Consider the following 16,114-nt stretch of genomic DNA (forward strand, 5'->3'; position numbering starts at 1 on the left):
ACCGACGAAGAGGATTTCGGTGGTTTTAGTACGCAGGAGGAAGACGATGACACAATGATTAAAGACTGACTTTTCATATACCAGTAGGCTGGTTATTTTGATAACGTACAGGCGAGCACTTTGTATTACTTTGCACCGTTGTATTATTTGTACTCTGCACGAATGCTGTTCGCCATGTCAAAGATGTGAAAGTTTGATTGAATGATTGAAAGATTTATTGTTAATAAATGGGACGCTTTGCGTTCCCAAACAGTCATCTATGTCCCGACAATCCCCTCCGTGGTAGCAGGAACCCCTATATACTACGGTAATTACACATCAAAACCCTGCGGCTTATAGTCGGGTGCGGCTTATATATGGAGCAATCTGTAATTTCCCCTAAATTTAGGCAGTGCGGCTTATAGTCAGGTGCGGCTTATAGTCCGGAAATTACGGTAAGTAATACAATCAACAATATGAAATGAAATCCACAACTAAATATCATATTTATCGCAATACAATCAGCAGCCATGCAAAACACAGAGAATGTTTAATAAAAATTACTTGCTTCTTTTGTCATGTAGATGTTGAGAATTCCGGGGTTTATGAATGTGCATTGCTTGGGAGGACTGATTTCTGGCATAATGAGAAGTGTTGTGTTGCTGTTGTGGCTAGCGCTACATTACTTACTAGCGCTACTTTACATAACTTGCACTATATGACCTTCATGCAATTGTTGCAACTAGCTTCGTCTGCATTAACTTAGCCCCAAAATTAGGCATTTGTATGTCGATGTGATCTGTTACGTCGGCACCAGTGCCATTAGAGAACTGAGTTTTGGTGCCCATCGGCAGTCAGGAGTTAGTAATTTCTTGATTTGCTCATATAAACCCACAGTAGCGCTGAATTTACTGGACTAAACCTCTTTGTCCGAATAATGTTCCTGGTGTTGGTTTTCCCAGAATGCCCCAGCTAGCTAGCTCCATTCAAGACATTTGCAGAAACAAAATTAGTTCATTTCTGTCTGTCAATTGAGTATTGATACAGTGGTGCACTGTATGATTGGTTGTATGCATGTATTTGCTCTGGAGCCACATGTGTTCGTGTATTGGTACTTGTTGACAAAAGGAGCATTATGCACAGTGTTGGGGGAAGAGAGCATGACAGAACTCGGGGAAGCACATTCTTTTTTTTTTAAAGTGCAATACTACTTTCTTTGTCATATGATGACCGGCAGGGTAAGAAAAATAAGCAAGGAGTTGTGTTAAATGTGTTCAGGACAATCAGATAATTATGTTAATCATTTGTTTGAATGCTGAGAGACAATCATTTAAACGGTATAGCATCATCAGTGTGTCAGGGAAAGAAAATGCCAATATTACTCCTACATACGGTGTTATTTTTATAATTTGTATCATTATCTGCATTACATTATTTTTCTCCGCACACATTGTTTTTTGAGTTATTGGAACTCTTCTGCAAAGGGTTTGAATTCATAAATTAATCCATTACCGGTAATTTTCTACGCTTTTATCCTGTCCAGGTTTATAATAATAATAATGGATTAGATTTTATATAGCGCTTTTCTATTGTTAGATACTCAAAGCGCTCACAGAGAAGTGAGAACCCATCATTCATTCACACCTGGTGGTGGTAAGCTACATTTGTAGCCATAGCTGCCCTGGGGTAGACTGACGGAAGCGAGGCTGCCAGTTTGCGCCTACGGCCCCTCCGACCACCACCTATCATTCATTCATAATTCATTCACCAGTATGAGCGGCACCGGGGGCAAGGGTGAAGTGTCCTGCCCAAGGACACAACGGCAGCGATTTGGATGTCAAGAGGCGGGGAGCGAACCTGCAACCCTCAGGTTTCTGGCACGGCCGCTGTACTCACTACAGGCCCCAAATATACAGTAATTAATTAGAGAGATGCTGGACCCTATCACACCTGATTTAAGGCATCCCAGGACATTGAATGACAAATAATCCCAGGCTAGCTGCTCTAAAGTCAGATTTGTAAACCAGTAGATTTACCAAAGGCCAAATCTGAATTCACAGGCTACAAAACAGTGTTGCAGTCATGATGTCATACCACCACAATACTCAGGTGTCCACATAGATTAGCCTCATCCCTTATGAGTCTCAATTCCCTATATTTAGAAAGTACATACATACATACATACATACATAGATATATAGCCTGGCCCACGAGTCAAAATGTTGTGACGTCTGGTTAATATTTTAGTATCAACAAGAAGGTGTAGTATTAGTAGCCTTGGTTGTTCCTAATAAAAACAATTCACTGTCTTTGGAGAAAGATAGTGTTTCTCTTTTTGAATCCATGATATGTAAAACTCCTATGTCTCAGTATCATAAACCTGCAATATCTAACATGCCAGGCATTATGTGGTAGGAGTGGATAAGGGTATAAACATTGGAGAAGAGACCAAATACCAAATTGAACCAATTAAAACTTTTTAAAAAATAAATCTTATAGGTTAATGAGGTTATGTATTGAATGCTACTTGTTATTAAGTTACTTTGCATGATCACTTATTGTACATCGGACAAAGAAGAACCCAATTAGTCTTGATGCAAAGTGCAGATTGAGGAATTTATGTCTACTTTTTGCTGTTTGAGTACTTGCATCAAAAAACAAACATTAATGTTTTCCTTTTTTTCTTCATCTGCAGAGGTACATTGCAGTGGAAGACTCCCTGGATGGTGAGAGAAAGGATCTTCAGGATCGAGTGGTGACTTTGGAGTCACACTCACGTCAGTTGGAGCTAAAAATGAAAAACTATGCAGATCAGAGTGAGTACAATATATTAATAGGGGGTATTTTTATTTTATTTTTTTTCATAAAGAAATACAATCATGTGTGCTTACGGACTATATCCCTGCAGACTGTATTGACATATAATGTATATATTGTGTTTCTTATGTTGTTTTAATAAAAAAAATAAAAAATACAATATTTTTAATTTTTTTATTTCTTGTGCGCGCCGGTACCAATCGGTCCGGTGGTTGGGGACCACTGATATAGTGGATTAAATGGATGGGTAAGTAATAACTAGTATTGATAACTGTTTCAGGTGTGTTGTAGTAGTGTCATGGTTGTACCTACTAGATAGTTTAGTTAGTCACTCAGCTTTTACAGGTGTTGATGTGACGACGACTTCTGGCAACGTTAGCCAGCTAGCAGCTAACAAAGTAGAGCTAAGGCCAAGGCTATTAAGGCCTACTTCACTAGTAGTAGTAGTAGTACTGAAATGTTGTATCTGTACATTACTGGAGGATCTTTTTTTTCTTCTACTTCCACTTTTACTTCGTTAGATATTTTGGATGTTGCCAGGCGTTGTCGTCACATCAACACTTGTAAAAGCTGAGTGACTGACTAAACTGTCCTGTAGATACAACGATGGCACTACTACAACACACCTGAAACAGTTAGCAATACTAGTTATTACTTACCCATCCATTTAATCCACTATTTGACCCTCCCTAGTGTTCCTCTGATTGGCTCGCCAGTGTCTGACCATGTCTGTGACCCAGACCGCTCTGGCTGCAGTGCCCTCTGCTGGTTGTTCAGGGGAGTGTGAAACTCTACATTCAAACTCGGTCACATTTATTTGTGCATCTGGTTTGTGGTAGGAATGTCTCATCGACACAAAAGCAAAAAAGCGATTCACATATGCAAATTCAATACAAATACAAATACAAAGTCAAGAATATTTATATTCAAATCTCAAAAATATATTTACAAATACACGTTTATTTATGTGTGTGGGCAGCACGGTGGAAGAGGGGTTAGTGCGTCTGCCTCACAATACGAAGGTCCTGGGTTCAATCCTGCGCCCGGGATCTTTCTGTGTGGAGTTTGCATTCTCCTCGTGATTGTGTGGGTTCCCTCTGGGTACTCCGGCTTCCTCCCATTTCCAAAGACATGCACCTGGGGATAGGTTGATTGGCAACACTAAATTGGCCCCAATGTGTGGATGTCAGTGTGAATGTTGTCTGTCTATCTGTGTTGGCCCTGTGATGAGGTGGCGACTTGTCCAGGGTGTACACCGCCTTCCGCCCAAATGCAGCTGAGATAGGCTCCAGCACCGCCCGCGACCCCGAATGGGACAAGCGGTAGAAAATGGATGGATGGATGGATGGACGTTTATTTATACAAATTCTTGATTTATTTGTGTGTCACATTTTTATATTTATACATTTTATTTGTATATATTTTAAAATCTCAAAAATATATTTACAAATACGCATTTATTTATACAAATTATTCATTTATTTGTATATCACATTTGTATTTGTATATTTATTAATATATGCATATGTATTAATATCATATTGATACATATAAGTTGATGTGAGACAATTCTACTTCCATACACTTACAGCATTCAAATTGTGTGACTATTGTGTATTTTCTTTTAAATAGTATTTCAAGGGAGCTGATAATGCTGCTTGGAGAATTTGCCAATGCGTTGCAAGCAGTGATGTCGCACAGCTTCCCACTGATGTTATGTTAAAAAGACTGAATCAGCAGCACCACTGCTGGTTGCAGCCTAGCAGTGCACCCAATTTTGGCTATATTACTTTTTTTCATAATTATCCAAACATATGGATGGATGATGGATAATAGTAATAATGCATGGGGCTGTCAAAAATAATGCTTTAACGACGGTAACTAATTTATTAAATGAGTTACGTTAAAATCCTTAGGGTGATTAAGAACATGTCTACACTAAGTCGTTTAACCCGTTAAACGAATAATTATTTAGCCTAAGCACCGTTTCAGCCACACTAAACCTGCGTTTAAGGTCCCCCTCCTCGGACAAATTTTTACACAGGTAAGTCAGCCGTGTAATTCTTGAATCTCCGGCACTTAGCTTTGTATGGACTCATTGATTGTTTACAAAGTGAGTTCGGAGAGGAAGTGACGCCAGAAAGACCACGCCCACACAGGAAGTGACGCCAGAAAGTAGGGGTGTGGGAAAAAATCGATTCGAATTCGAATTGCGATCCTCACGTTGTGCAATTCAGAATCGATTCTCATTTGAAAAAAAATCGATGTATTTATTTATTTTATTTTATTTTTTTTAATTAATCAATTCAACAAAACAATACACAGCAATACCATAACAATGCAATCCAATTCCAAAACCAAACCCGACCCAGCAACACTCAGAACTGCAATAAACAGAGCAATTGAGAGGAGACACAAACACGACACAGAACAATCCAAAATTAGTGAAACAAAAATGAATATTATCAACAACAGTATCAATATTAGTTACAATTTCAACATAGCAGTGATTAAAAATCCCTCATTGACATTATCATTAGACATTTATAAAAAAAAATTGTGATACAGGCAGTGTGTGACTATAAATATGGCTTTATGGATGTGACTGTGAAATGGCCAGGCAGCGTGCATGATGCCTGCATCTTTGCTAACTCCGCCATTAGCGCGCAGCTGAAAGATGGAACCACCCCCTTGTGTCCCAAACAACTGCTGGAAGATGAAGATCCGGGCCCTTTTTTTTATTTGGGGTGACCCAGCTTATCCCCTGACGCCATATCTCATGAAAGAATACCCCAACGGCGGAGTCAACCCACAACAACAATACTTTGGGTATTCTCTGTCTAGATTAATTGTTGTAATTGCTGTAAAATGTTCTTTATCGCATTGTTTACGTGTCCAATAAAGATTAGATTAATTTATGATGTCTCAGGTGTGATTCACTACAATAGACACACTGGATTCTAGTTAGTTGAAATACCACAACACTGGATATTGTTCAAAGGCGATACATTTTAATTTAAAAACTTGCACACAAAACACAGCAAACAAATGTAAAATACACAGCAAACTATTTACAATATAGCTCTTTTAAATAACTTCACAGTGAAGTAAAGTCATCTACTGGAGAGTAAATGGACACTTTTTTTTTTTTTTCCGCGCATGCGTACTAGGTCGCGTTGCGCCGGCGGACGGAGGGGAGCGAGGGTCTTAAACGGTGGTATTGTTGTGTGTAGACACGGATAAGGTTAGGTGTGATTTACCCTGGATAACCTTAGCCGGCTTCGTGTAAACAGGGCCTAACACATGTGCCTGATGGCAAGCCACACTTCTCCTGTTATGACAGCAGAATGGGAAACACGGCTTAGTGGAGGCTTTAGAATAGGGCTGCATTTATTGATTATTTTAGTAATTGAGTAATCAATTCATTAGTTTGTCCGATTAAAAATTATTTGTCTATACCCTGTATTTAAAAAATAAAAAAAATGTACATCAGCCTGACCTAAGCCTAAGGTTTATGTGTTAAACACATGATTAACACATGGTTTTATATCATTTAACAAAGTTTTTTCATGTTAAACTGTAAGTAGGTTAGATATAATTATTGAATACTAATTCAGTGTTAATATTTGAGTGAGACCCTGGCCCCTCTGTAGTGGAAAAGTTGGGCCCGGAGGTCAAAAAGGTTAAAAATCCCTGATCTATACAGTACAGTTGTAGAATGTTAGCTCCTTTTGACAGCGCAAACATTGCACTCTGTTGTCTGTCTTTTTAAGTTTAAACTTTTGACAGCATCTGTCCTTTCCTTTAAACAAATTCCTCTCTTCCTCCCTCATAGCTGTCTTTCTTTGAGACATTTCTCTCTAACACTTATTTCTGCCGTACGGATACTATGTTTAAGTATTTTAAGTTTTGGGCACTCAATTGTTATTAGTTACTCATTAAACAATTAATACAGCGCAACGATTAAGCAAAATAATAGAAATCAAAGTTTTTTTTCTTATCGAACAGAGGCTTGTAATCCTTATTCAAGTCTACACAGAAACACATGAAACTACGGTGTACATGAAAGCTTGAACCCTTAAATCCTAGAATCCTAAATAAGTACGCCGATAAGTATAAGTAGTAAAACAAAGTATATACAAAATTTATCAGGTGAAATAAACAATGTGGGCATGATGGCGTCCTGGTGAACTTGTCAAAACTAATTTGAAAGCCATAATAATGATATAATATCAAATATTCGTTCCACACAATCGTGAAAATTGTAATTGATAATTATGCCAATCTCATGATTGTAGCCTCTTGTCTGAGGGGAGATGGAGCTGAGTATTGGGGTTCGAAGAGAAACAAAAACTGTTATAAAAACATCTATCAACAGCAATGTTGTAATCTTTATTTGAAAATGAACCTTAATTGACATTTACTTTTATTTGTTCTGCTATAGTCAATATCGCAAGTGATAAATCATCATAAAATGGCTTAAATTTGCTAATCATTACAATAACAATAATTTTTAGATTGCATCACAAAAAGGGGAGTTAATCTTCATACGGCATCAAAGAATAGTCCTCATGATGAGTGCATGACTGCCCTGTTGATAGCGCGTGACATGTTTTTTTTTTCCAGATGCAGCATCAAAGTGGTTTCAGTTTGCTGTGTGTTTTCCAGAGCAACACTTCCCTTTTTTTAGTCCCTGTGGCATATTCGGACTTTCACTAGTCGTAGAAGTTCTGTTTGAAGATTAAATTGGCAGCAGCGTGGCCTAAATCAACGCACTGTTGTATCACAGTCCAATCTTGTGAACATCAGTTTTCATTGATAAGTGCAGGGAAATTGCCATTAGATTTGCATTGGATTTAAGCATTTAAGGTACTTTCCCTGTGCTTAGTTTGTTTTGGTTCAGGGTTGAACCAGACTTTTGCCTCGGCCTACATATTTTAACACCACTGCCACTGCAAACATACATCTTGCAATATCATTTTCTCCACATAAATAGATCATCAGAAGACATGACTTCTTCATACTTAGCGAAACTACATGTTATGAAACTGTGGTCTCATAACATGTAATGGTGGTGCTTTGGTCAAAACGTGGAATAGATTTTCTTTTACTGACCATATTCAAGCCACTTTCTGACGGTCTCTTCAGAAGTTACCATTTTGTGTGTCGACTTATTTACGTGCCAAAGTCCTCTTCCAGGCCAAGCCCTTTTTGACTGCCTCTCCGCCCTGTCAGCCATGTTGTAGTTTGTTGTGCTTCCATATGTGATCTACTGACAGATATAAGTTAGAACTATAAGCTACTTTTTATTAGAAATGGCAACAGTGGAGGATGCATGTGCATGTACAAGCCAGTCTGCCCCACAACAAGAAGACAAATAAAATAAGAAAAACAAGGAACATTTTAATACACCTTAGGACTACAACTATTTTAAAATGGTGGACTCATGCAAAGCTCTTCAGGCAAACCTCTACCATATGGAGATATCCTCAGACGTAACTAAGGCAAAATACGGCAATAAAGTCTCAAATTCCAAACAGCTTATTTGCCATAAGTTTGGAGGAGGACAAGATTGTTTTGTAAATATCTCTGCCAATGCTCCATGGTTTGATTTCAAATTTTTGGGACTTATGGGGATCCCAAATACACAAAAACAGGTAACAATAGGTTAGAAGAGTTGGTTTTGCATAATAGGGTCCCTTTTAAGCGCTAGTCTCTAACCACTGTTTCCTCTTTCCTTCTTCAACTCAGCACACTAGACCCAATTTTAGCTCAATGGTGAATTATGTCCTGTGCCTTACCGAAGACAAGTCATTTAATTTGACTCAAAACGGATGATGTGCTGTCAATACATTTTTATGTTAATAATTATATTTGACTGGCCTAAACACTGTTGGACTGTAGAGCTGGTGATAACTGTGTATTTTTCTAATGGCTAATTCTTTATTTTTCCTTTTTAAAACCTAGAGGTAAGTTTGTTCCTTGTTTTTATAGCTATCATTTTTATCTACCGATATGTATTATTATTTTCTTCTATTGGTTTATTGACAATATGCACTATACATTATTCACAAGGAATTGATGGGTGCACCAGATTCAGCTATCAGATAATTTCCATCTGTAGTCCCTATGAAAAATAATCATGAAATTATGGGTTGTATTGCTGTGTGGGTTTTCTAAAATATATATTTTAAAAAAGAATCACTTTTAAGGATGCAGTAGTCTACAATATATGTTCCGTGTGTTAGAGAGCCCCCTTCTGGTCCTAAGGTTTCATTGCAGCAACCAATTTATTTTCACATTTACTTTATAAACCCATTTGATCACTTCAGTATTTACACTCTTGTGTGCTTGGATTTATACAATGTTTGTTGTATGTTTGTTTTTTGTGTAGTCAGCAGATTTGAAGAGAGGGAGGCGGAACTCAAGAAGGAGTACAGCGCTCTTCACCACAGACACACTGAGGTACAGTACCATGTACATTCACATGTATGGGTTGTACTGTATATGAACATAGAACAGAATAAGAACGCCTGATTGTCATCAAACAAGAGAGCATTACAAAATTACAGGTGGCCACTCTGTTAGGTGCAGTTGAAATACAATATAAACAATATATAACAAATACAAAGCAGCCATCTATATGAAATATTTTTAATCCATGCTTGGTCCTCTCAAAACACCATAATTTTAACATGTAACATGCCTTTTAATAAGAAAAGCTAACTTGTGTATAATAGATACTGTTTAAAAATCATTACAATAGCATGTACTACACACAACTACGGTAGTTTTATGTAATAATGTACTAAAATATTGAACAGCTTTTACCTTGGGCAGCGAACTAATGCGCGTCTGATTTTCTGTCCACCGTTGCCAAGTCTGCGTATTATTTATAATCTACTTTCCTTAATTTCCCCTCTGGGATTAATAAAGTACTTCTGATTCTGATTGTTTTCATAGAGCTGCTATGTGTTTCTCTCGTGACATCAGGCAACCCAATTTTGAGGGACAGACAGGAGAAGTCACTTACAGGTGACAATGTAACAAACGATGTGTTTGTCAACCAAAGCTAATGCTAGACCATCCAGTTTGTTGAGTCAGAACTAAGTATAACACATTCAAACACAGCTTCAGCAGCTTTTCAATACTTTTATGGATAATTGTTCATTGTTTGTGACTACACTGCGCGGAGGCTGGCTTGTGTGACGCAGACTGACTGCAGTGTGGCTTGATTAATGACTACTAACCAGTAGAACATATTTTTAATGGTTTTTCCACTTTGATTTGGTTGTCCGTTTCTCCTCTTTCACATTAACTTTCTTGGCCCCATTTACACTGCACACCAAATCAGATTTGTTTTGCCCTCAAATGACACATATCTGATTTTTTTTGCCAGTCTAAACAATCCAGTGTGCTTCAAATCTGATCTTTTTGCATCCGATTCAGTCCACATCAGGAGGTTGTTGTGAATCCGATTGGAGTCTGATCTTTTCAAATGTGACTGCAGTCTAAACGCAATGCGACCTCAATGTGATTTTTTTCGTCAGAATTGGGCGAGCTACGTCACTCGTGTGTGCCGGATGACGCAGTTGCCAGCAGAAATGGATATTTCATCACAACAAGCGGTTTTGGTTTCTATTTAAGACAACATAATTTTTGGTCCATCACTTGTCAATAGTGAGCAAATAAAAGGCTATATGTAATATATGAATATATATTTTGATTCAGAAGAAATGTCGATTTTTGAAAGACCGGAATTGACGCTGTGGCGTATTTGCTTACATGTGAGTTGGAAAATAATCTTAGTTCGGATGGGAGGATGTCGATCTCTAAGTGCCACTCAAACTCAGGTTTGTTTCTTGTGTAAGCTGGCATAACAACGTGTAACAATGTATTAACTCTTCATTTCTCAAACAGTTCTGTTTCTTGTGCAAATGAAGCATGAACAACAATGTGTAACAATATATTAAAAGCGGCACAACCCTGTCAACCTAAAGCAAAAATTATCGTAACTCAAGGAACCGGTATGCTCGCAATTTAAAGCATAACAAAAATCAGAGCGAAAGCTTGTTTCTCAAATTACTCGTAATTAAGTTGAGGTCCCACTGTATTACACTGCTTTCAAATTTATTGTAAAGTGCATGGTGCACAGTGCATTACAGTGTAAGTTATTTCATTGATAATGACCCACAACTAAATACTAAAATAACATGCTAAAACTTGTTATTGCTGCAGATGGCCATTCTTTCAAGGTGTTCTTTTGTCCAATCTACAAAAAGTATTAATGTGATAAGTGAATATTGAATACAACTACTCTGTGTGTTATCTGACCTTGCAGATGATACATAGCTACATGGAGCACTTGGAGCGAACTAAACACCAGCATGCAGTGACAATAGAGCCCGCAGACTCCAGTACTGGCACACCAGCTAGGATACGGTGAGACAAATTAAACTCCTGTCCTTTAAGCCAATTTGTTTACCTTGTTAGTGTGCCAATATGCTCTTGAATTTAGTAGACAGCAGCTACATCTTATCAGAGTAAAATGAATGTGCCAACCTTCAAGATTTTTTGTTGCAAGCATGCTAACTTGTAGCATTGTTGGAATTTCTCTTTTTTTGGGATACTGCCATGGTTAAAACAGCACTTTTTACACATAGTACCCATCCTACTATGGCATGTTAGCATTCTGCTTGACACATTGAGATTTAACACTTTAGCACTTCCCTATTAAAGCAAGAGATGTTTCCATATTTATTTTGCCTTTGTCGCTGTGGATGGTTCTACAGGTCTATTGAAATATTTTACCTGGTTCAAGAGCTACTCCTACACTTCTACAGTATGTATCCTTCTGGCAGGAAAAAAAAGGTCAGAGAACCCATCTTTGCAGACATGCAATGATTCAAAGACTCAACAGAAAAATAACATGTAGTAGATATGTACCGGTAGTGTAGTCTGGAGATCTCTGGAGATAAGAGAGACTTCCACTAGGAAAGAGGTAATGGTGAAGGGTGGTATGTCAGACAGAGCCCTTCTTCCTAATCTGCTTTCACGGAATGGTGAACCTTCTGGTTGATTGATCATTTGGAAAAGAGATTAGGACTGGATCCATTATTATTATTATTATTAGAAAGAACCCAGGGCTCTATAAAACAACAATATCTGTAAAGCACAAACATTGCGTTGACGATGACAGTCATAGAAATATTCCTGTGGTTTCCCGGCAAGTAAAACATCTGATTTCATTTGAACATTGAACATCTAAACATTTTGATTTCAGATGTTAACCATTTTAATAATATATATTATTTTTTATTTCACGTCCACGTAATGATTTAGTTTAATGTTTACCTTGTACACTCTTGCTGAGGATCCAATCCTCGTCCTCTTTGACAAAAAGCATGAACGTGAGCCACTGCGCCACCAGGGATCGACAGAAAATAAGGTGGAATATGCTTTTCTCTTAGCAGTGACAGCTATAAACCCCAAAGTTTTATGTCAACAACATAGCCATCTTCAAGTAGGGCACAAAGCTCCTCTTGTTTTGATTTTTCTTTATTTGACCTCCTTGTGATTAATATTGCTGTGTAGAGGTCATCCTAAATCCAACCGGTGCATCTGACTGCTGATTGGTCAGCTGCTGCATGCTGTCATTCATTGCAGTGTGGCGAGGTGTCACGTTAGCAAGAAACAACAGAGCTAATTAACGAGCATGTGGGCAGTCTAAAGGGAATCAGGCTTAAGCCTGAGCGTCTGTTTTCCGCTTGAGGCTAGTGTTTTACTCGTCTCCATTAAATATAGTGTAACGTCATTACTTTTGGACGGTAAAAAGTGCAGGGAACATGTTCCCCCTTGTTGACCCTTGTCCACTCCACATTACATCCCTGATTGGGAGTATTTTCTCCTTCATGTATATACATAAGATTTTCAAGCAAATTTGATGTTGCTAAATCAATAACTGTATACAGTTATTTCAGGAAGTTAGTTTAGAGTAAGAGACCATTTAAAACCACAAGAAACCTTTGCTGTTAAATTGCTGATTAGTATGCAAAACTAGTAGATTACAATATTGAAAGTTTTCAAAATATTCAAATTTGTTGATATATTGAATTTAGTGTTTTTATTAGCCGCAAGCTGTTATCATCAAAATTGTTCTGAAATTTAGATGATTTAGAGTTGACTCAATTTAAAATGGAAGCACTTGATGAAATGAGTTTGTTCTTCAATACATACTCAATGCCATCTTCACAGACATTGCAGCCTATAAGCTGCAGCCTGAAGAGAAGGATATGGAGCAAGCTGCCTCAGTATCGAAAGAGAGTGGCGTGGATGAAGAGAGGGACCGAAAGAGAGTCAGAGCATTCTAGATTACACAAAGCCTGCTGTGTCACATCCCAGCAGAGGACAGAAAGGGATACGCTGCAACAAAAACAGAATTGGCAGGGGAACATAGGAGTTTACCAGCTTCTCATCGTTCTCTATGGATGATTTTCTGTTCTGCTGTCTGAATTCCTGTTATTATTACAGCTACCTCTCGCTATCTACCTCACAACTGATCTTTTTTCTGCTTCAGTAGCTTTAGAAGTTTTACAGTGGGTTCACACAAGGTTAATTATTTTCTGTAGGACCCGTAGATTGTTTTAATCAGCCTTGTGTCCCAAAATATTTTGGCAGCAGTGATTTGTGGGGCCATGAGCCCTGGGCGTATGCTGCTTTTTGTTTTTGGCTTTGTTGGGGGAGCCGTGGTCATCAACTCTGCTGTACTAGTGTCTCTGTCGGTGCTGCTGCTGGTTCACTACTCTGTCGCTACCGGCGGCTTACCTGCCCTTCCGTCATTCCCCTGTATACCACGTCTCAGCAGGTACTGTGTGTGTGTGTGTGTGTGTGTGTGTGTGTGTGTGTGTGTGTGTGTGTGTGCGCGCGCGCGTGCGCGTGTGCGGTGTGTTTGTGTGAAGGGATGGTTTATGTGGGTTATTGTTTTCTGCTTGGTACCCATTGTAATAAACTGTATTGTCTCCATTTGGGAGCTTTGATAGAGGCGGTCAGTCCAAGACGTCATCAAAAAGTAAGCTTATAAGGCATGAAGGATAGATTGTGTTGTCATAAAATCAGGTTTCGGTTGTCAAATTTCTATGTTTTCAGTCGACAAGATCTCACTGTAGTGCTACAATGAAGTTTATACTGTGCAATGTCAGCCCCTCCTCTTTAAATTCTTCCCCGCAAAAAGAGGAAAGCTTAATTGGTTTTGTAATGTTGGTTGGTTGAAGTTTATTTTGAACATGATAGCAGTTTCAACATGATGCATCACATTGTATGTCAAATCAAGGTCTCCCATTGAAATTAATTTATATCAATTTAATTGGTGCTTGTCTCCCCAAAGAAGCACTATTTTAACATGTAACATGCATTTTTAAAAGAAAAACCTTTAGATTAGAAAGACTGTACCATACAATATGATGTATTACAGACAACTAAAGTAGTTTGATGAAGTAATGCAATGATAATGTACAGCATTTACTTTGGAGAGTGGACTTCTACGGTATCTCCTTCGAACTGCTTCTTCATCAAACACAGCAGCAGCTGTTCCATATTTTGTGGGATATATGTCAACCGTTTAGATATTATTTTACCATTTTTGGCTCATTCTGCTACGCTCAAATTGCTTTGCCAAGTTGTTAACTCGCTCTGTATATTTTTGATGATTCCTTTCTTTAATTAAAAAGTGCTTTCCTTCAACTCACGTTTTTCCTTCCCATGGTTGGAAAACAAATTTATAAACTAATGCTACTGAGTAAGGCCAGATTTTTTGGTCCGATCTTATGGGGTTCACTCTGACATTTGCTATGCCAACTAATGGCGTGGATTCTTGCAACTCAAATTTTTGTTTGCAAAAATTAAAAGCATAACAATTAGCCGAGAGACCACTCTTATCTTAAAACACTCTTAAGTTGGGGCACTCTTAAGTTGATGTAACACTGTAACTAAACGCCAACTACTGTATATAAAACAATATGTAAGAATACTATTTATATTGTGCATTCATTCCTTATTGCTCAGCTTTTAAAAATATATGAATGTATCTTACCAACATGACCAAATACAATGGATTGATACAGAGTACTTGCTGATTAGCGGACCTTTTTTATTGGAGCAATTGTTCTATGAAGTCTCTTTCTTCATACCTATTCATTGCCTTCTTCTATGTTCTTTATACCTATTCACTGGAAAGGAAACTTTACCACTCGGTTCATCACATGTAACATGAAAACTATGAAATGTTTATATTATAATTTGGTAGCATCATGAAAATCCAAATAATGAACTTCCAATAAACGTCTTCTGTTTTTTATTCTACATTTGTTATGTCACCCTTAAGGTTTGCAAAGACGACTTGTTTCTTTTATTTATTATCCTCACAAAGTCATTTTTCTGTTTCTCACTTTTTCCTGTTGTATCGTAGGAAGGAGCGTCCCATTTCCATCGGCATCTTTCATGTTCCAGGGATTGATGGCTTGACCTCTGACCTCCAAAGTCAGCCTGTGGATGTGAATTCTGAACAATGGAGATTCAATAACCTCAGCCATCCAAGGTCCAACACCAGTCTCAAGGTATGAAATAGACAAGTATCCTGAAGGCTAAACGACAATTTGAGATTGAGTTAAGATTGCTTGTTAGTCTTCTCCTGTGACATCACTCCAAGTTTCAGTTGACTGTGGTAATTAAATGCAAAAAAAACCCTGAAAAAGAGTGTAACTTGGTTTTTAGAAAGAAAGTTTTGTTTGGTGTGTTTAGAATTTTTAACAGCTTGTCTTGTAGCTGGGTGGCCTGGTGCCCAGTAAGCAGAGGAAGTGGTACCATTCAGGGAGGGAGGGAAATAAAGAGAGTCTTCACATTGCTGCTGCTAGGAACCACACTGCAAGCAAGACGACATCATCAATATTAATGACCTGCCTATATATACATACATACTTGCCAACCCTCCCGGTTTTTCCGGTAGACTCCCGGAATTCAGCGCCTCTCCCGATAACGCCCCCTCCAGCTCAATGCGGACCTGAGTGGGGACAGCGGCGACAGTCTGTTTTCACGTCCGCTTTCCCACGATATAAACAGCGTGCCTGCCCAATCACGTTATAACTGTAGAATGATCGAAGGCGAGTTCTTGGTTTCTTATGTGGGTTTATTGTTAGGCAGTTTCATTAACGTCCTCCCAGCGCGGTAACAACACACAACAACAGCAGTCACGTTTTCGTCTACCGTAAAGCAGTTTGTCTGCCGTAAACAGCAATGTTGTGACACTTTTAAACAGGACAATACT

General features: G+C 38.3%; 1 protein-coding gene across 3 annotated transcripts in view; it reads left to right on the forward strand.

Moving 5' to 3' along the window:
• LOC133655801 (C-Jun-amino-terminal kinase-interacting protein 4-like) overlaps positions 1–16,114 on the forward strand; it is a 90,736-nt gene that overhangs the window by 32,020 nt on the left and 42,602 nt on the right. For 2 of the 3 annotated variants that reach the window (XM_062056309.1, XM_062056310.1), the window contains exons 2-5: positions 2,675–2,795; positions 9,191–9,261; positions 11,138–11,238; positions 15,260–15,407. In XM_062056309.1, the coding sequence (XP_061912293.1) occupies positions 2,675–2,795; positions 9,191–9,261; positions 11,138–11,238; positions 15,260–15,407 (441 nt within the window). Of the gene's footprint in view, positions 1–2,674; positions 2,796–9,190; positions 9,262–11,137; positions 11,239–13,437; positions 13,661–15,259; positions 15,408–16,114 lie in introns of those variants that run through there. The other variant, XM_062056311.1, reaches the window with a different exon arrangement.

This window comes from Entelurus aequoreus, linkage group LG08 (genome assembly GCF_033978785.1).
Source record: "Entelurus aequoreus isolate RoL-2023_Sb linkage group LG08, RoL_Eaeq_v1.1, whole genome shotgun sequence".
Lineage (NCBI taxonomy): Eukaryota > Metazoa > Chordata > Actinopteri > Syngnathiformes > Syngnathidae > Entelurus > Entelurus aequoreus.